This window comes from Vipera ursinii, assembly GCF_947247035.1.
Source record: "Vipera ursinii genome assembly, chromosome: 1".
In the NCBI taxonomy this organism is placed as follows: Eukaryota; Metazoa; Chordata; class Lepidosauria; order Squamata; family Viperidae; genus Vipera; species Vipera ursinii.
This window is the reverse complement of record NC_139512.1, coordinates 156,555,178-156,577,409: the sequence shown is the minus strand read 5'-3', so window position 1 is coordinate 156,577,409 and position 22,232 is coordinate 156,555,178. Positions and strand designations below refer to the sequence as shown.

At 38.8% G+C, this 22,232-nt stretch overlaps 1 protein-coding gene across 1 annotated transcript in view; it reads right to left on the bottom strand.

Moving 5' to 3' along the window:
• LOC310643453 (E3 ubiquitin-protein ligase UBR3-like) overlaps positions 1–22,232 on the bottom strand; it is a gene marked incomplete at its 5' end in the record, with an annotated part of 115,922 nt that overhangs the window by 11,020 nt on the left and 82,670 nt on the right. Inside the window, 2 exons of the mRNA XM_083367884.1 lie at positions 789–894; positions 21,726–21,811. Of these exons, the coding sequence (XP_083224010.1) occupies positions 789–894; positions 21,726–21,811 (192 nt within the window). The remainder of the gene's footprint in view (positions 1–788; positions 895–21,725; positions 21,812–22,232) is intronic.

Here is a 22,232-nt window from a genome sequence, read left to right as displayed (position 1 = left end):
ACATACATATATATAAATAAAGAGGGACGCGATGGCTCAGTGGGTTAGGACCCTGAGCTTGTCGATCAGAAGGTCGGCAGTTTGGCGGGTCGAATCCCGAGTGCCACGTAACAGAGTGAGCGCCTGTTACTTGTCCCAGCTTCTGCCAACCTAGCAGTTCAAAAGCATGTAAAAATGCAAGTAGAAAAATAGGGACCACTACGGTGGGAAGGTAACAGCGTTCCGTGCACCTTTGGCGTCTAGTCATGCCGGCCACATGACCACGGAGACGTCCTCGGACAAGCGCTGGCTCTTCGGCTTTGAAACGGAGATGAGCACCGGCCCCTAGAGTCGGAAACGACTAGCACGCATGTACGGGGGAACCTTTACCTTTACCTTATATATAAATAAAACAATGACCTGCTGAACAAGCCACAATCACTCTTTGAAATAAAGTTTATCACTCATTTGGCTAATATGTACTTTTGTAGAGGTGTACTTAATATGCTTCAATTAACCAAGGAACACAAACAATATTGCTAACTGGGTAGATCTGATATTGTCTGATATAAGGGTGTTTTGAAGTCTGGAAGGCTATTTTAGGGATTATACTTCTGTTTTATGCATCCTGCCCCCAAGGCCAAAAAAAATGCAAAAACTAATTTTTGGAATAATTATGTGTTGAGCGGATTTGGACACCAGAAAAAAAAAAAGTTCAGAAACTGCATGCAATGCTTGAGGCTGTGGTTGTTTATCCTAAACAGGATTGATTAAAACATGGTGAACATTAAAAGTATCTTTATACTTACTCCAATTCTTCATCCTGTATCAACCGTGTCAGTTTCTTCCATGGATTGTAAGCAGAATCAATGCTGTAGAGTCTCATGTGCATAGCCAACACGTGAAACAGCTGATCTATAGAAAAAGAAATGAAGAGGGGGGTTTTTAGATGAAACTTCTCGATTTTATATCCCTTTGAAAAGGTTTATTCAGCATTTTTAAATATCTGTCTGAGAGGACTTCCTTAAGCCCTGATATAGTTCACTGGAACTAGACTCAAATTCCAATCCTAAATAAAACAATGAGGTGCACTGGATGACTTTGAGTACTCATTGTTATTTAATCGAGCTCATTCACCATTTCAAAGATAAAATGAGACATACTTCCCTATAAACCATGCTGAGAAACAACTGAATAGCCAAGTCACAGATTTTTGAATTTGTATTACAGTTTTTTTAAAAAAAGGCTTATTGAAGGGTGCTTTCTGATTAGGATTTTGCTATATAATTGTTTTTCCTGGACTTTTAAAGGATATCCAACTGCCAACAGTTGTTTTTACAACCTCTGCTTTACCGTTTTTTTTGAAAACAGGTAAGGAGCTACAAGAAGAGTGAAGGTGCTAGTAGCTTTTTGTGTAGACTTGTTAATTGCTTATACTTTCTGCATTTCCTTTGGAATTTACAATTTACAATTGCTTTCCAAATTTATAATTCAGAACAGTACATTGTGAATGTCAGGAAAGGCTGTCTGGACCAGAAAAAGGTCAATTTGAAAGTTGGCAACACAATGATCACATGTCAGTTTTGGCTATCCTGGAAATATTAAGTTATTCTGGATTTCCTTTTTAAAAAAAGCTCTAGGCATTGAAACTTATATTTATTCTCAAACTAAGCTCTGATCTCCATTTTCCTACACTGTCCTTTACTTTACATGGATCTAGATAAACTCAAAATTGGGAGAGGGGAAAGATAACTTAAAAATGTGAGGAGCTTTTGCAACAAAATATGGGAGAAGTGGTGATCAAGGGTTAGTTGGAAGAGGAATTCTATATAGGGGTAGGAGGAGATTGAGAGACAGTTCAAAAGCAGAGAGCGCAAGAGAGGCAGCGCAAAGCAAAGGCTCATACTCATGAATGCCCTTTATTTCAAGTCTTCCATTGATTCTTGTTTGTTCCAATGTCTCTCCTTCCCTTTTTACCTGAGGTTCTGCAAATCATTTGGTCCTATTCCGATCATGTTTTCTACTGAGATATTCTTGTAGTTCACCTGAATGACCTGTTGATAATTATGATGAACCATCTTTCTTCAAAATTAGTGCTATTATTAGACAGATATACTGACCACTTGTCATAGCCAGGAGTATAAAACATTACTGCCACAACCAAATTTCTTTGGTGCTACAGGTGAACATTTCAATCTGATCTATGTACAAGATCAGGGGTTTCCAACCCTTGGTGCGCAGCCCACTGCCGGGCTGCAGCCCGTTTGGGACCGAGCCACGAAAGTGGTGCGAGAGCGTGCACAAAGCTGCGTTTGTGAAAGTAGTGTGTGCATGTGCGTGATATCAACGCCTCTCCTCCCCCTGCTGCCATCACCCCTTCCACCTGCTGGAAACAGCTGTACAAGATATTCTTAGTTTCATGGAATGGTTCCATTTTTCAATCTTTCTCATTAATAGCAAGAGCTCCTTAGAACTCAACCTCGGGTATCTCTTATTCTCTTTGTATAATCTTTCTCTAGCTGCTCTGATTTTACTACTATGTTTTTTGCTAATCTTTGAGATTCAGAATGGGACAACTTGCCATGGCCAACTCAATAATTCAATTTAATTATTTAAGTTTATTTATAGTTTAAGTTTATTAGATTTATATACCGCCCTTTTCCCATAGGTTTACAAGGTGTTTAAAAACATCAATACAATACAAAAATTAAAAAACAATTAAATTTGATCCCTGAAAAAATATAAAAACCCCAATTAAAAACTCTCAGCCTGGGCCGGAAAGCTCAAAGAGCCAGGTCTTCAGGTCCCGGTGAAATGAAGGAAGGTCAGGGGCAGTCCTAAGCTCCACGGGCAGCTGGTTCCAAAGGGCTGGCGCACCCACAGAGAAGGCCCTCCCCCTGGGTATTGTCCGCCGGCAATCTTTTACTGGCGGCACCCTGAGAAAGCCCTCCCTGTGGGAGCACACAGGACGAAGGGAGCTTGATGCCGGCAGCAGGTGTTCCCTCAAATATCCCTGACCCAAGCCATTTAGGGCTTTATAGGTCATCCCCAGCACCTTGAATCTCACCCGGAGGGCAACCGGAAGCCAATGCAGCTCGCGGAGTAGAGGTGTTACATGGGAGTATCGGGAAACCCCCATCACAACTCGCGCGGCCGCATTCTGCACCAGCTGAAGCCTCCGAGTGGTCCTCAAGGGCAGCCCCATGTAGAGAGCGTTGCAGTAGTCTAACCGGGAGGTCTTGAGCGCATGAGTGACTGTGCATAGGGCATCTCGGTCCAGGTAGGGTCGCAACTGGCGCACCAGGCGAACCTGGGCAAAAGCCCCTCTGGTCACAGCTCCTATGTGATCTTCAAAATTGAGCCGTGAATGCAGGAGGACGCCCAAGTTGCGAGCCCTATCAATGGGGGGTAACGCCTCACCCCATCGTTAACGATGGAAAAAATTGGTTAACCCGAGATGCCGGTATGCACAGCCACTCAGTCTTGGCAAGATTGAGATGAAGCCTGTTTCTCCCCATCCAGACCCGGACCGCCTCCAGGCAACGGGACATCATGGCGAGGGCATCACTGGGTTGGTTTGGGGTGGAGAAAAAAGTTGGGTATCATCAGCGTACTGATGATATCCCACCCCGAAACCACAAATGATCTCACCCAGCGGCTTCATATAGATGTTGAACAGGAGGGGCAACAGAACTGACCCCTGAGGAACTCCACAAACGAGAGGCCTCGTGGCAGATCTCTGCCCTCCTGTCAACACCAATTGCGAGTGGCCCAGGAGATAGTAGGAGAACCACTGTAAAACAGTGCCTCCCACTCCCAACCCCGAGATGCCGCAGTAGGATACCATGGTCGATGGTATCAAAAGCCGCTGAGAGATCTAATAAGACTAGGACAGAGGAGCAACCCCCATCCTGAGCCCGCCAGAGATCATTCACCAGCGCGACCAATGCCGTCTCCGTGCTGTGCCTGGGCTTGAAGCCCGATTGATACAGGTCAAGATAATCAGTTTTCTCCAGGAACAGAGGAAGCTGATGCGCCCCCACACCCTCAACAACCTTCGCCAGAAAGCGAAGGTTGGAGACTGGACGATAGTTATTCAAAATCGCTGGGTCTAGGGCAGGCTTCTTGAGAAGGGGCCTCACCACCGCCTCTTTCAAGGCGGCGGGGAAAACACCCTCTCTCAAAGAGACAGTTATTACTGCCTGGAACCAGCTTCGTGTCTCCTCCCGAGCCGCATAAATCAGCAAGGAGGGACATGGGTCCAATAAACAGGTGGTGGAGCTCAGCCTCCCCATAATCCTGTCCACATCATCAGGGGAAACAGGATCGAACTCAGTCCAGATAACATGCTCAAGACTGTCCGATTCTGTCCTATGGCAACCTTCCTTTAATGATTCTATTCTACCATTTATTTGATATTAGTTTAACTCTTGTCCTGAAGTGAGTTGTCCTATGGTGAGTTCTCCTAGACCAGGGGTAGGCCTACCCCTGTCCTAGACCCTTGAGATTTGCCGGTCACTGCCTTGGATGACATGATGTTGGCATTGCTCTCCAACTGCCTAGGCAGGATTTGAGACTGAATGTACTGTATCACCTTTAACTGAAGAATGAATAAGAAATTATTGTACTTTACTTTGTTCATCTCATCCCTCCTCTGGGGTTCAAGGTTGCCAGTTACAGATTCCCCCCCATTTGTGAGGAACCTAACAATCCAAATTGAAAAATACCTTTGCTAGGTCCATGGAGTAAAAGCTTTAAGAATCGGAAACTCACTACTAGGTTAGCCAAGGGTTTTAGTTCATGCTTTACTTTTTGTGCTTGCATTAATGTAGCAAGCTTACAGCTAGGTTACTCAAGAGCTTACTCCAGCCCTTGATGTTGCTAGTGATATTATTTTGGACCTTCCTTACATTGCCTTCAACTCTTTTTATTGCTAATCATTGCATTAGTTGGAAATTCAAGTAAGATACTGCCGTGTTTCCCCAAAAATAAGGACTATCCCAAAAATAAGCCCTAGCTTGATTTTTACACGTGCGCCCAAAAATAAGCCTTCATTTTGGGGCGAGGTGCACATAAAAAAAAATCAGACTAGGGCGGGGGTGGTGAAGCTGCCCCAGGCGCCTCACACCTGCTTACCTTAGAACCACTGCAGCCTCCAACGTCCAGACACCTGTCGCACCACTGCCCGAGTTTTTCTGTGACCGCTTGGGGCCTCATGCCACGTGGCGCATCACACCACTGCCAATTGCAGCAGCAGGCCATGAGGCTTGTTGCACCAATTGTACCGCTGCCACCACTCGCAGGACACATGCCTCGTTGTGCCGATTGCACCAGTGCCGCCGTTCACAGCAGGAGGCCACAAGGCTTGCCATGCCGATCACATCCACTTGCGATCAGCACAACAAACCTTGCGGCCTCCTGCAGCAAGTTGTGGCACCAGTGCAATCAGTGTGATGCACTGTGTGGCCTCCTGCTGCTAGCGATGGTGGCATGATGCGCCACATGGCATGTGGCTGCAAGCAGCTGCAGAAGACAGGCAGGCAGCAGCATGGCAGGTATTGGGGCGTGGCAGGCCTGACTGTGGTGGTCCTAAAGTAAGACATCCCCCCCCCCCAAATAAGACCTGGTGCCTCTTTTGGAGGCAAAAAAAATATAAGACCTGGCCTTATTTTGGGGGAAACATGGTAACACAAATTATGGGGGTTGATGAATTACACACACATTTGAAATACCTGCTGTTGGCTCACATCCCTGCACACCTGACTCCCATTATCAGTCTTTTGCTACTATCACATTGTGGAACAGTCACATCCCAACGAAGAACTTTTTCTCACTTGACTTGTTTTTTTGGAATAAGCTTCATTCAAGACCACATTTGGAACTGAATCACTGAAGGTTTCAAAAGCATTAAAAATGCTTTCCCCCCCCCATGGGTCCCTGCAAAGTTGCTTCAAAATCAGTCATTCAATGCATTCTTATCTAATACTTCATATATTCCAAGTTAATATATATGCCAGACATTTCACTTTACAGGTTTATTTTACAATATGATATAACTGATTGTAATATGCATTTTTTGAATTCTATGTTCTTACTGCACTTAGTTATGCATCCATAAAAAAACCAAACTATTACCATCACTGCTTTTGCTACATACAGATGGATGGACAAACAGATCCGCCAAAATCCTGTTATTCATTTTGATATCTAGAATATAGTCCAGCTGCGTCCACAGGCACATCTAGATTATCTGTTAATTTTTATGCAACCAAAGCCCACATCTCTTCCCTGTTCAGAATAAAGAGGTCGAAGAGGAGCTAAATGAAACAGGGTACTTGAGGTTTAATTTTTTCGGATCTACAGATAAAGGCTGCTATAAGAATTACACAAAATGAACCCGGGGAAATAACAATACTTCATATTATTTCCCTTCTATTTAAACTAGGTAATTTCTCTTTCAAATATAGATCTAATCAGAATTACTTCGTATTTGGGAATCCCATGTTTTCAACTGTTTTCAGTTTTTTCCCCTATATTCCCATGTATATTTTGATTCAATTTTACTAGACTGTTCCTTTCAAAATAGTGCAGACAATGAAATTTTTAGTTGGTATCAGTATAGAGGCGCTCCAAATTTTTTTTTGTCCCACCCAAAAACTTATTTATATTTTCTCTTTACTTGATTTATTACTTCTGTTTCTAACCTACTGTCCCTAGCACTTGTAGGGGCTCCTAAAAATGCCACGTGTAAATATAAATCACAGAAGCAATTAATTTATTTTCTACAAATAGACGATTATTCATAGACACTTGGGAGGCCAAAACAGGCTCATGCTGAAGTCAGCTGCTTCATGTAGAGCTTGAGGGCTGTAATTAACTTCTTGGTTTGCCAAATAATTGTAGGCACAGATGACATTGGAACTAAGTGCTGTCACCTGTTTTCTGAATTGGCAGCAGTGAATTAGGACAAAATGAGCTCCCATTCAAACTGGCAAGAGATGTTTAGTGAACATTCATTCCTTTGTTCTTTGACTTGTATACGTTTACATAAGCAGTAACCCCACCCACCCAGGCTAAAAAAAATCTCCTATGGAAACGAAGAGTTGTGGGGTTGTAGCTGTGGAACATAAAACTGTGTTTTTATTGGGGAGGCTCTTAGATTTAGAAGATCCTGTTTGCGAAAGGCAAAGAGAAGGATTGCTGTTTTCGTTGATGCTCTTCTACAGAACCTTGTTGCCACCTCCAATGGAGTTCTAGAAGGTTCTTCAAATCTCTGGAAAACAGCCTGCTTCAGTTTTCCAGTCACAAAACCAGTCACTGGATGGGGCACAATTACATATACCTCTTGGTATTGGTTCAATTGTAGTACCTCAAAACACAGTTTGGCATAATCACAGATTCACGCATCTTTTCTCTGGGTATTTGATGCTAATACAATTTTATACACATAAATTCCCAGCAATGTATAGTCTGCTTTTTATCTAACAAACAGCTATATCATGATTTGTAGAAACAGTACAGAAATTCTGGCATATGGCTGGGAACTTCTTATGAGACCCAGGGAAAAACATGTTTGTTCACTCAATACCATTCATAGCTAGTACCAAAAGTCATAAGTCATTTATATTTCTTTTTGTGGATTGATATTATCTGTTTTCATTGTAAAGGGGGGAAATGATCAGGATCACTTCTATCTGTATTATAATTATGCTTTTGTTCTAAGCAAACATTCCATTGCTGGATAGTAAGAAAAAAAACATATTGTCCTGTTTCAAGGTAAAATATGCTATCCTCAATAGCATGTCCTGCAGCTATCAAAGAAAACCAAATTGTTATAAAGAAAACATGGAAATAAACTTAAATTCATTCATTTCCTGTATAAATTGCATTTACTTTTTCTGAAAATTATCTGCAAATTAATATTAAGGTTGAAATCTTAATTACTTATTGGTGGAACAACTTGTAAAATCCAAAGGCACTTATTTCTAAGTACAAATGCATAAAGACAGTAACCATAGGGTGGCATTTCATATTTTGGACTTCACCCACTACATACTGGTTCAGAATAAACCTATATTTAGTTGTACGTGACCCCTAAGCAGCATAATACACCAAGAAATGTTGCTTGTGACACTTAGAAGATAGCAAGTACTACTCAGGTTAGATTATTAGTACCAAATTAGGTTCACCTAGAATCCATACATGTAATTATGTTATTATAAAGAAAAAAACTTATATAGTAATTTAAAACAAAATTTTAATAACATTGATTCACACACTATGTAATTTTATTTTTTCCTTCCACTAAACGTGGGGGGAGGCAAATATTGCCCTCTAATGGGAAGATGGTTCTAAAGAAAAAGGGCAAGAAATATGTCTTCTTTCTTTATAAGTACTGAATTTGCAATTCTAAAAATGCATCTATACTTTTTACTAAACAGTTAGCACTAGCATTTCTAGTCAGCTAGATGGAATTTAACAGTGTCCAGATCGCTAGATTCTGCTATTTTTAGATGAATAAAAAACAGGATACATAAAGCCATGTGGTCTTTGGTGGACTCAGCTAGACCTAACATATAGAAATTTAGGTACTGTTACTGCTTTTTTCGAAGCAGTAAAAGTGTTACACTCAGTTTGCTAGCAAATTTGGAAAACTCAACAGTGGCCACAGGATTGGAAAAGATCAGTTTACATTCCAATTCCAAAGAAAGGCAGTGCCAAAGAATGTTCAAACTATCGCACCATTGCACTCATTTCACATGCTAGTAAAGTTATGCTTAAAATCCTACAAGCTAGACTCCAACAGTATGTAGATCGAGAACTACCAAAAGTGCAGGCAGGATTTTGAAGAGGCAGAGGAACTAGAGATCAAATTGCCAACATACGTTGGATCACGGAGAAAGCTAGGGAGTTCCAGAAAAACATCTACATTGACTATGCTAAAGCTTTTGATTGTGTGGATCACAACAAACTGTGGCAAGTTCTTAAAGAGATGGGAGTACCAGACCATCTTATTTGTCTCTTGAGAAACCTACATGTGGGTCAAGAAGGAACAGTGAGAATTGGACACAGAACCACTGATTGGTTCAAAATTGGGAAAGGAGTCCAGCAAGGCTGTATACTGTCGCCCTGCCTATTTAACTTATATGCAGAGCACATCATGAGAAAAGCAGGGCTAGATGAATCAAAAGTTGGAATTAAGTTTGCCGGGAGAAATATCAACAACCTAAGATATGCAGATGATACCACTCTAATGGCAGAAAGTGAAGAAGAACTAAAGAGCCTCTTGTTGCGGGTGAAGGAGAGTGCAAAACTTGGGTTGAAAGTTAACATTAAGAAAACGAAGATCATGGCATCCGGCCCTCTCAATTCCTGGCAAATAGATGGGGAAGAAATGGAGGTAGTGACAGATTTTATTTTCCTGGGCTCCAAGATCACTGCAGATGGGGACTGTAGCCAAGAAATTAAAAGATGCTTGCTTCTGGGGAGGAAAGCCATGGCAAATTTAGACAGCACACTAAAAAGCAGAGACATCACCCTGTCAACAAAAGTGTGTATAGTCAAGACTATGGTCTTCCCAGTTGCAATGTATGGCTGTGAAAGTTGGACCATAAGAAAGGCTGAGTGCCAAAGAATTGAGACCTTTCAACTATGGTGCTGGAGAAGACTCCTGCGAGTCCCTTGGACTGCAAGGCAATCAAACCGGTCAGTCCTAGAGGAGATCAACCCTGACTGCTCTTTAGAAGGCCAGATCCTGAAGTTGAAACTCAAAATACTTTGGCCACCTAATGAGAAGGAAGGACTCACTGGAGAAGAGCCTAATGCTGGGAAAAGTTGAGGGCAAGAGAAGAAAGGGACGACAGAGAATGAGGTGGCTGGATGGAGTCACTGAAGCAGTAGGTGTGAGCTTAAATGGACTCCAGAAGATGGTAGAGGACAGGAAGGCCTGGAGGAACATTGTCCATAGGGTTGCAATGGGTCGGACACGACTTCACAGCTAACAACAACTCCTTTTTTCAAAGCAGGCTTAAATGGTAGTGTTTTTTAACTGTACTTTTACTATAGAGATTTTATTGTACATTTAAAATTATAATCAAGCCAGTAGTTTGCCAAAAGGTTAAAAAAACACAGCAACATAATCGCCCAATTAGATACATCTATACTAATATGTAACCGCTGAGCCACCATGACACACACACACACACACACACACACACACACACACACACACACACAGAGAGAGAGAGAGAGAGAGAGAGAGAGAGAGAGAGAGAGAGAGAGAGAGAGAGAGAGAAGGGCTTGCTGGCTACAAAAGCCAGCAGCCTAGGTTCAAGGCCCGAGTGCCACGTGACAGGGTGAATTCCCATCATGCCCCAGCTTCTGTCAACCTAGCAGTTCGAAAGCATGCAAATGCCAGTAGATAAACAGGTACTACTTCAGTGGGAAGATAACAGAGCTCCATAACCAGGGCTTTTTTTCTCATAGAACGCTCAGAACGGTGTTCCGGAACCTTTTTTTTGCAAACAAACAAACAAACAACCCAGCTCCCTTATTGGTTTTCCTAAGCCTATTGCAGGGCTAGCAATCTTGGCTCTTTTTTATGACTCGTGGACTTCAACTCCCAGAAATCCTGAGCCAGCCATGCTGAGGGGAAAGGGAGAGGTTTCCAAGCTGAGTCATGCTGGCTCAGGAATTCTGGGAGTTGAAGTCCTTGAGTCATAAAAGACCCAGCACTAGAGGAGGACATTAAAATTATTTACAGGATTACTTCTTTAGGAACTAAACTTTTAGAATCTAAAACAGCTAATTCAGAAAAGCCAACAGGAAAGAACCTCACATTTTTCATCTGCTTCTGTCTTTTGGAAGGTAAAATTAGATAACAAAATAATCTATTTCTTATGTTAACATTTCTGCAATGAAATCAAAGGTAACAGGAAAGAAATGAGAAACAATTTTCTTAATGTAATATGTCTAATTTAGCTGATTCTAGAAAAAAAATAGTATCTTTTGTACACTCTTGAAAACTATTTTGAATCTAAACAATTCTTAAGAATGAAATATTCTTAATTTGGACTTTACTTTTACTGTTTGGACTGTTGTGTGTTTTGAAAAATAGATTATTTATAATCTAGTTATGTTGCACTTCAGTCTTTAAATAATTAACCTAGTATATACATAACAATATATGATGTTTTCCCTGGTGAGCTTAACATCAATAACAACATTTATTAAAAAGGCTAAAATAATTTCTGGGGGTATTATCTGTATAGTAAAATTTTGGACAAGCAGTGATCATGTTACATTTGTGCATAAACGTAGTCAGCAGCATATGCCTTTTTAAAAATATAAAACATGCAAAGAAATAAAAATAAGTCCAAAATATCTGTATTACATCCAGAAATGCCAACTTTGCAACCAATATTTCTCATCCATAACTATGGCACCCTAAGGATACCTGCATACATGCAAATGTTTCTCTGGGATCAGCAACGCAACAGGGATTGCTTTTTCCTTCCAGTAACATATACCTAAAACCAGTTTATTGCATTTGGCAATTGTACAAAAAAAATCTCATTCATTTAATTTGAAATCAAGTGAAAAATTGATTTAAATTATATTAAAACAAATTAATGGCAATTCTTTTATAAAAAGTTGCCTCAAACAAAATGAGTTTGACATGCCTGCTCTAGATAGTTGAATGCTCCAAAATAGACCAGACCTGTACATGCAGCCTACCAAGCACCCTTGGACAGAGGACAGACTTTTTTTTTAAAGTAACAAAATCACCACCACTGCCCTGAAAGTTATGTTGCCTACAGCTTTCATGGCTTACCATAACCACAAGCTCCAACACTGTAGATGCTCCTCAAGTCACCAAATCATTGATTAGCCCACCAGCATTCCTTTGCAGACCACAAAGATTTTTAATTTATCAGTGTGGGCCTTTCCTTTCTACAAGATGATAATAACAAGAAGAAGAAGAAGAAGAAGAAGAAGAAGAAGAAGAAGAAGAAGAAGAAGAAGAAGAAGAAGAAGAAGAAGAAGAAGAAGAAGAAGAAGAAGAAGTAGTAGTAGTAGTTGGAAGGGACCTTGGAGGTCATCTAGTCCAACCCCCTGCTCAGGCAGGAAACCCTATACCATTTCAGACAAATGGCTGGCCAGTCTCTTCTTAAAAACTTCCAGTGTTGGAGCATTCACCACTTCTGGAGGCAGGTTGTTCCACTAATTGTTCTAACTGTCAGGAAATTTCTCCTTAGTTCTAGGTTGCTTCTCTCCTTGACTAGTTCCCATCCGTTGCTTCTTGTCCTGCTTTCAGGTGCTTTGGAGAATAGCTTGACTCTCTCTTCTTTGTGGCAGCCCCTGAGATATTGGAACACTGCTATCATGTCACCCCTCACTCTTCTCTTCGTTAAACTACACATACCCAATTCCAGCAACCGTTCCCTATATGTTTTAGCCTCCAGTCCCCCAATCATCTTTGTTTCTCTTCTCTGTACTCTTTCTAGAGTCTCGACATCTTTTTTACATTGTGGTGACCAAAATTGGATGCAATATTCCAGGTGTGGCCTTACCAAGGCATTGTAAAGTGGTATTAGTACTTCACGTGATCTTGATTCTATCCTTCTGTTAATGCAGCCTAGCACTGTGTTGGCTTTTTTGGCAGCTGCAGCACACGGCTGGCTCATATTTAAGTGATTGTCCACTAGGACTCTGAGATCCCTCTCACAGTTACTACTATTGAGCAAGGTACCACCTATACTATACCTGTGCATTTGATTTTTCCTGCCTAAATGTAGAACCTTACTTTTTTCACCATTGAATTTCATTTTGTTATAGTGCCCAGTGTTCGAGTCTGTCCAGATCCTCCTGTATCTTAAGCCTATCTTCTGGAGTATTGACTATTCCTACCTTAATTATGTTACTTAGTCATATGTAAAACTAATTCAATAACACTATTTTACTTGAAGGATTGTAGCTTTGGGCTACAGACTTTAAAAGGATTTTCAAGGGAGTTGAGATTAGCATGAGACAAGCACAGCTTTGTGAAAAAACCATTTACCTATTATCAGCTTTGACCTAATAATATTTTTTTCACCATTGAATTTCATTTTGTTAGTTAGTGCCCAGTGTTCGAGTCTGTCCAGATCCTCCTGTATCTTAAGACTATCTTCTGGAGTATTGGCTATTCCTGCCAGCTTGGTGTCTGCAAATTTGATGAGTTCCCCATCTATCCCCTCATCCAAATAGTTGATGAAGATGTTGAAGAGCTGCACAGACCTCTTCTAGATTTTCCTCTTGCCTTTCCGAGTTAACTCCTTGGTCTGTCATTGAGCAAGAATTGACTTTGTAGGAAAGCATATTATCATTTGATGTATATTTAACATATGTTCTACCTTTATTTACCAATTATGTAATATTTGTATGCAATCCACATGGCGAGGTTTGGGGAAACTTACAATAGAAAAAATATATTTTTAAAATCATAAGATTAAAACATCGCCTGGCCCGCACCGCCTCCGCTGCCCGCATTGCACAGCCCCGCCATATAGTGGGCTCTGCTGCTCCCACAGCACCAGCCGCGCCAGCTTCGGCCCCAGGGAGGGGAGCCCGCCAACACCCTTCGCACCTGTGAACGCAGCAGCACTGCCACCCTCACCCCCTCGCCCGCCAAGATGAGAGTTCCAGCACTTTTTTTTTTTTAGAAAAAAAGCACTGTCCATAACATTATGCTGGCACATGACTGTGAAATGTCTTCAGACAGTGTTGCCTCAATGGCCTTGAAATGGAGATGAATACTGCTCCCTCTGGTCAGCAACAACTAGCAGAGTAAAATCCACAGGGACTCTTTCACCTATATTAATATATTAACAGTCTGTTCATTCAGTAAATTAAAATGGTTGCGGGAACAAATTGTTTTTAGGAGAATCCTGAAAGCTGTTAAGATGTACCCTGAAAAAGTCCATAGCATTCTATAAAATGGGACAAAACAGTAACAAATGTGATAAAATATACCAATCAATAAATCTAATTAAAAAGTCCACATAATACCGTATAAATGAGCAAATACCCATCTAGCATTTTTGGTCAGTATTAATTCTAAATGTGACATATAACAGAATCCTTGTAAATAATCCACTTCTTACTCTTAATTCTCTTCTTCGCATCCCTTTTCTATTAAGATTAGATAATAGGCATCCATGCAGATTTTATGCAACACAAGACAATGCTGCTTAATTAATGTCAAGTTTTATCTAGGGCAGAAGTAACAACATTTTTGTGACTTTGAGTTTCAGTCACCAGCAAGAGCACAATAGTAGCATTAGGTTGTTACTTAGGAGGATGAGCCAATATAATTTTTGGCTCATGCACATGGTATTTACAGGGTGGTCTTAATTATGTTACTTAGTCATATGTAAAACTAATTCAATAACACTATTTTACTTGAAGGATTGTAGCTTTGGGCTACAGACTTTACAAGGATTTTCAAGGGAGTTGAGATTAGCATAAGACAAGCACAGCTTTGTGAAAAAACCATTTACCTATTATCAGCTTTGACCTAATAATATAAGCTCTAAAAACAACTACTGAGTGATTGCAAAAAGTGATTAAAAGTGGAATTATGGAGGCTTAAAAGTCGAAAAAAGTTGTCTGACTCCAACCTAAACACACCATCATAGGTATACTTCAATGTTTGAACTTTTAAAAATGGATGCAGCACCACTTAGCAAAATTAGAAGATAACAAATTAGAAACCTTTAATGAATATTTGCAATCATTGTATTGAATTTCAAAAAAGAAGCTTTTTAAAAATTTAATATTTTGGCTTCTGTCGACTATTTTTATCCTTTGATTGTAATTAATTCATTCTTTTATTCTTTAATTTGCTTCCTTCATACTTGTAAATGAAACAAAAAACAGCTCTTTGAACATTAAATAGCTAGATAGACAAAATTCAAAAACAACTCTGATTTTTGCAATCATTCCTACATAGTTTAATTATTGGCTATTTTCAAATATTACTTTAATCCCAAGAGGTAAAACCCTAAAATATACAAATGTAATACAATGTAAAACCCATACTAAATTTTTTAAAAAGTCATTTTTCGGTCAAGCTTTACTTCTGGTTTTTCATGGGCAGCATTAGACTCAAAAGTGACATTACCGATCCTGTGCTACGATTCCACCCACACTGCTGTTGTAAAATAGGGCTTCAATTACATAAATTACAAATACATTCACCACTGTAACTATGACCCCAAACCTTTTAGAGATTACTACATAAGAAAATACAACTTGTGTTAGAAACAATTTAATGGCTTATACAGCTGTAGGACTGGTGGATTGAATCTGCTCTAAATGTCACCTAAAAGTCTGGCAATTTCCACCAAGCTGAAATATCTTCAAAACCAGCTGATCCAAGAAAAGATGCTGAAATTGGTAAAGGACACTCCTAGCCACAGCCACCATTCAAGCATTCAGAAAGAAAGATGAATCCAGAAATATCTCCAGAAGTATCTTCTGCTCCTTCAGAATCAATGTCTTCTGTTTTTCTTGTTTCTCTGATAATACTGAAAATACTCTGTGTTTGAAATCTCACATATGGCTCAAGGGCTAAGCTTTAATTAGAACCATTCAGACTGACATTTAGCTCCCTATCCTTTTCATACCATCTCAGCAACAGTAGTTGCATTAATCATTCCTAATTTTACTTCCCAACACACACAGCTGTCCTCTTGCATCTGCTAAAACAGAGGTCTTCAAACTCGGCCCTTTTATGACTCATGGACTTCAACTCCCAGAATTCCTCAGCCAGTGTGCCTGGCTGAGGAATTCTGGGAGTTGAAGTCCATGAGTCATAAAAGGGCCGAGTTTGAAGACCCCTGTGCTAAAACAACACTTGACCTATTTGCTCCTACATCTTCAAAGACACCTGCTGCTATACAACTTCACCGGGAACGTCATTATTTCCTATCTAATCAACAAATTTTGCAGTTGTACGATTAACACAGAACAACACTGTGTTCAGTCACAAGACAGACACTTCATTAACCAAAATTCAAGGAAAGACTGAGAGAGGTGGGGGGAATAAAAAGGTATAAGACTTTTAATTGCACGAGGGAGAACAACAAAATCCAAATATCAATAAATTGCATGTAGTGCTTCTTATTGATCTAAAACATAAATGCACTATAAATATTTTTCAGTCTTAGACGAAGATGGGGTGAATCTGCCAAATCAAAATTAGAGTTTCTATTCCTATACTGAGAGGTAAACAGCTACTATAGAGACATTTTAGCAAAGTGCTACATTTTTTTAATACCAATGACATCCTGTATAATTTTGAAAAGCTCTGGGCAGGCTGTGCCTTGAGTAAATAGGAAGGGAGAAAACAAAGCAAGGAAATTAGCCTATTTTGGATGCAGCAGTAATAGAGTGATTATGTGATACGCTTTAGAAAGAATAGCCCTGTGACTGAAGAGCTATCAAGATTCCATGTATGAGGATCTTCTGTATTTCTCAAGCAAAGAGATACAATTGATTTTAAGGAGTATGCTGAGAGCTGTATTCCCCAAAGGAAAGATGGAGACAGGACAAAACTAAATTTGCTGTTGATAGTAATATGCCAAAACCTCCTACTTTTCCCCCAAAAATATATAACTATATTTGACCCAAAGGCCATACTTGGTCTTTTGGGTAGTGTTCTGGAGACAGCAATACAGTGGAAGATCAGGCTACAATAGAGAAAGTAGAGAGCAAAATAGGTTCTATATTAATATATGTAGTTGTTATGCAAAGTTTTAGCAATGTTTTTATTGTTGATGAACCAAAAGTATTATGTTATTTAGATAAGCCAACAAGCTGTATCTGCCAATGTGTTCACCTTCTTTTAATCGAGCTGCAAAAAGATGAGATATTATCAATTTTAGTACTATTACATCTGAAGTACTAGAACTGTTTAAGATACCTCAGATTCATTAATCATGATTATAGGCTTATTTCAACAAAGCAGTTCCTGATATGGCCTTTTCCAGATATTTTGGACTATAGTGCCCAGTGGCAATAGCCACCAAAACTAATGCCAAGGGAATGACAGGAATTGTATTCTGAAATACAGCACATTAAGTTAAAAATGTCAGTTAATGAGGACATGTGGCTTTTGACTTAAAATCTATGTTTTCTCATGTCTTGTGAGCCCAAAAGAACTAACAGATTTTGCATTTCTAGAAACTGGGTCCAGTACTTAAGCTCTATGTAAGTCTCTAATTGCTAACTGCCAGATACACAAAATGGGATAAATCTGAAGTCTGGATGATACAGTTAACCACAAATTTTGATTATACAATCTTCCTTCCAGGGTGCAATTTAACCAAGGAAGTCAGAATGACAGTGAAGGTAGTTTTTCCAATCAAAATATATTATCTATGACACAATCCTGGATCAAAGTTCTAACCTTGTACAGACAAAAAGACAAATAATCTCTCCTAGTTGTGTCTCAAAGTTAATACAATTACTTAAAGATTAAGAAAATGTTTCTGCATTTGTAGTTTTCCTCATGATCCACATCGCCATTTTACTTCATATATTTTTAAAGAAACGGCAGAATTTCAAACAAGGGAAGAATTTGGTAACAAGAGTAAAACCAACAGATCCTTTATAGATGTTCCTAGGTTAAAGAATTAAAGATTTTGCTTTGATTCTGAAGAAAAACAAAACAGTCCCCACAAATAGAGAGAATACAATACTCACTGACAAAGTATTCTATCAGTCAGTTGGCCAATTTTGGCTCCATATTGCTGCACTTAGGAACCCTGGATGTGTAGAAGGACACATAGCTTCACTTCCTGAGCTAGCTGAGGTCAATAATGGCTATTTAATCAAAGAGTTGTAAAGAACCACTCCAACTTCCCACTCAGTGCAAATTCTGCTAAAACACTGAAGCCCAGCTTAAAATTTCATGACAACTGTTGACCTGATCCAGGTGATACCTGACCATGTTAAACTGGTATAGCGTTGGTTCTGTTAGTTCTGGTATAGGGTGTTATTAGAATACGGGAGATGGGTTTTACACGGCTCCTCTAAAATGGGCAGATGATGCCATGATCGGCTTTAGAATGCCAGCTGGTGTAAACACAACAGGAATTAAGGACTTGTTTAAAATAACTGAATCATTCATGAATCTTAGTAGTCTTCAGAAATATCTAAGGGAAATGTCCACTGTGGACTTCAAATCTGTGAATATATATGGGCTACAATCTGCTCATCTAACCCTTGCTAATTAAATTAACTAACCATGTTTTTTTTCCATAAAAGATCAAAATACTAAAGCAGTAAAGCAAACTCTTTTAACTCCTATATTTTTATCAGGAGTTGGAAGCATAGCATTCGTGGCCCCTTATGAAACCCCCAAGAAGAATCTCACTCTCTCCAGCCCTTAAATCATTAGAATCGCAAATAACATCAGTAGTTTCTTACAAACTAACTCCAAATGTAGGTAATCTGGGCATTGTGCAACTATGAATGATTCTTGAATTACCATTTTCCCCCTCTGGTGAAAGTCAGTCTGGATGAACCATTTAACTTTAACCAATTTTTATTATGAAAAAAATGTTGCTTGTATACCCAGAAGGGGAAAAAAATCTTGTGCCAGTGATAATAATGCATTTAGCTTCTCTATATTTTTATTTTTTATTTATTTTAATGCCATTTATATCCCGCCCTTCTCCGAAGACTCAGGGCGGCTTACAAGCTTATCCACATAAAATAGTATGGCAAGATCGAGCTGCCGACCATAGAAGAATGGACTTTAAAGGTCTCCGACCTGGCAGAGATGGCGAAGATATCGGCTTATTTGAAAGATCACTCGCAAGAACGTTATATTATGGAATGGAGAAAGTGGATTGAGTTTATCCAGAATAAGTATAGGGTTAAGAAGTTTTATCTAGCATTCGAATAAGTCTTCTTTCGTGTTTTTTCTTTTCTTTTCCTATTTTTTTTTATATATATTTAATAATGTTAAGTTTTGTTTGTTCTTATATAAGTTAGAGAGTGATGGATTTTAGAATTTATGGTTGTTAGTATATGGTTGCTTATGATTGCTTTTATATATATATACCTTGTATTTAGCTCTGGGAAGTCCGGGGGGGAGGGGGGTGGGGGGGAGGTAGGGGAGGGAAGAGGGAGGGGGGAAGGGGGGAGGTAAGGGGGGAGGGAAGAGGTAGGGGGGAGGTAGGGAGGGGAGGGTGGAGGGGGATGGGGGTTTTTAATGGAAAATTGTATTGTAAAACTTTTCAATAAAAAAAAAAAATAGTATGGCAAGATCATTAGTGCTGGAAGTTTTGAATAGAGATATTAGGATGAGAAGATAACAGGCATAAAAGTTAAAAAAAGTTTATAAACGGAGAGTTTTCACTGACGATGTAGTTATATTCCTGCAAGACCCAGAACTGGTATAGAACACTTGATAATGAAGCTAAATGACTTTGGACCTTTACCAGGCTTCAAAATAAGCAGAAAATAATACGAATATGAATGTTTCAGTAATATGAAACATTGACAAGAAAGTCAGGTTTTAAAGTGGAGAAAAAGATTAAGTGTCTTAACTCCATTGTGTCTGCAGGGAATGACACTGAAACAGACATATCAAGATTGGGTAAAATCTCTGTAATTAAGATGTTTTAGCAAAAATGGTATTTTTATTTCAGATTTTACCAGTATTGACAACTGACATACCATTTAAGCAATGGCAAAAGGATATTTCTAAATTCATATTGCAAGGGAAAAACTGAGAATTAGATACAAATTATTGCAAGATGCCAAAAAAGAGATATGATTTAGGTTACAAGATTTGAAATTGTACTTTGATGCTTGCTGTTTAATCTGGATGAAAAAGTGGGTGACTCTCCAAAACAAAGATTACTTGAGTTAGAGGGGCATGAATTAAGATTTGGATGGCAGACCTACTTATGGCATGACAAAATTAAGATGAATGTTGACTTTAAGAATCATTTTGTTAGCCATGCCACCCTAAGGGTTGGTAATAAATATAAAATAAAATTCCCTATGAAGGTACCTCTTTGGGTATCATCTCAGGCTTTTTGCAGAAAAGAAATGATGTCAAGCCCAGACTGATGGACTTATGGTCAGAGAATAATTTTTAATCAAGGTGGAGTTAGTTAGAAGGATGTGTCTATAATTGGCTCACATAGACACAATTGAAAGAAAGATTTAAAGTAGACAAAATGTTATGGGTTTGACCTTGCAAAAAATGAATTTGAAATTGTATTTTGTGGTAATGATGAACAGGTTATTACCAAGATTTATAATCTCTTATTGAAACTGAATATGTGAAGGAATGTATGATTTAATGGGTAAAGAATTTTGGGTATAATGCTGGAACAACGGGAACAGAGGTGGGCAAAGGGCTTAAAATTTACATTGAACTATAATTTAAAATATTTTTTCTATAAAATGTACTGTTGGTATTTAATAAATTGACAAAGATTTATAAAGGTACTTCAAATGTATGTTGGAAACATAAATATAAAGAACGAATTTTCTACTATCTTTGGTGGACTTGTGACAAAGCAAAGAAATATTAGGGTAAAATTCATATTTTAATATAGAAGGTTCTTAAAATAAATATACAAATTAAACCAGAGACTTTTCTTCTAGGATTAATGGACAAAGAACCTGAAAAAATGGAACTGTTGTTATACCCACTGATCACAGCGGGAATGCTTTATGCAGAAAAATGAAGATATATTAATTCCCACAATGGAAGAATAATAGAAGAGAGATGGTCATATTAACTGCTTTAATCAACAACTAAAATACATCTAACTATCTGGAAATCACTTCTAGATTTTGGGCTTGAGATAGAAAAAAAATGAAACTTGCTTAACTTTGTGATTTATTGATTAGACAAGGTTTTTTGTTAGAAAAATGTCTAGTATATGAGAAGTAAGAAGTTGAGGCTGTAATGTAATTGTTCATTCTACTGCTGAAAAGTTAATGCTTTTTCCCCTTCATCCTTCACTTCTCTCTTTCCCCTTTCTCCACTATTTGCATTTTCACTTTATACTCCTAATATGCTTAATAAAATTATATTAGATAAACAATATTAAGATTGTTATCCCCTTTCCCAGCAAACTTCAGAAGTGTGTGTGTGTTTGTATGTAATTTCTCTGAAGAGAAATTTGTTTCTCTTAGTTATCATATTAAGAGACACATAAATGTGACAAGACATCAAACTGGATTTTTTTCTTTCGAAAAAAGTGCAGTTCAGTTAAGAAAAAGCTAAAAAAAGGGAGATTGAGAGTGACACATTTTTTTTAAAGTAGGTAATTAAAGGAAGTTTTTTTTTATCCATCTATTGATGAGTCAGTCAGCTACCATTCTGTTGTCTCCTTATCCAACAGTGAGCAATTTCAAAGTCAGGTTGGAGATCAAATAATGCCTGGTAAACAAAAATCACCTCATCTTCTTGATCAGTAACTCAAGGAGTGGTTTTTGCTAAGGATTATTTCGGAATGGAAATTTGATATGCAATTTATATTCAGCAATGTTCTTGACTTGTACAGAGACCACATTCTTGAGGACAAAGAAATTGTACACAAGTCTAACCAATTAAACTAATGGATAAAAAATACAATCAAACTCTTTAAAGGTTGCTCGAATTATTTTAAGTTGGCTCCAGTATGAATTACTTAAACTAGCTAAATTATATAAAATCTAAATATACATACGTAAACAGGATCTCTTTCCAGCTGTGCTTGCACCCCCTAGGCACAGGTTGCCTCCCCGGTGAACCAGTTCAAGTTCCAAGTTTGTCCTGAATAAACAGGAAGGGAATAGCCTTATTTCAATTATTTACAAGCTCTAAAACAATTGTTCAATCTATCTGTAAAATTGTACCCCCAAATGAAAGGGAGCAAGAAAATGACAGAGTATGCATGCCGTACTAAACTGTGGTATTACGTTGAAGCGTAAATTCTCCCACTCCCTGTTTTGTGCAGCCAAAAAGGTCATCATCCCATCAGCCAGTTGTATAATTAAAATATTGCCCAGATTCCTACAGCTCTTGACTGAAAACAAAAAATTAAAAAAGGCAGTCTGGAACTACAAAACTACTGCTTTGCCCTGCATCAGGATAAAGGGAACCCTGGTGGCGCAGTGGTTAAAGTGGTCAGAATGCAGTATTGCAGGCAGACTCTGTCCACAGCTTGAAGCTTGATCCTGATGAGGCTGAATAT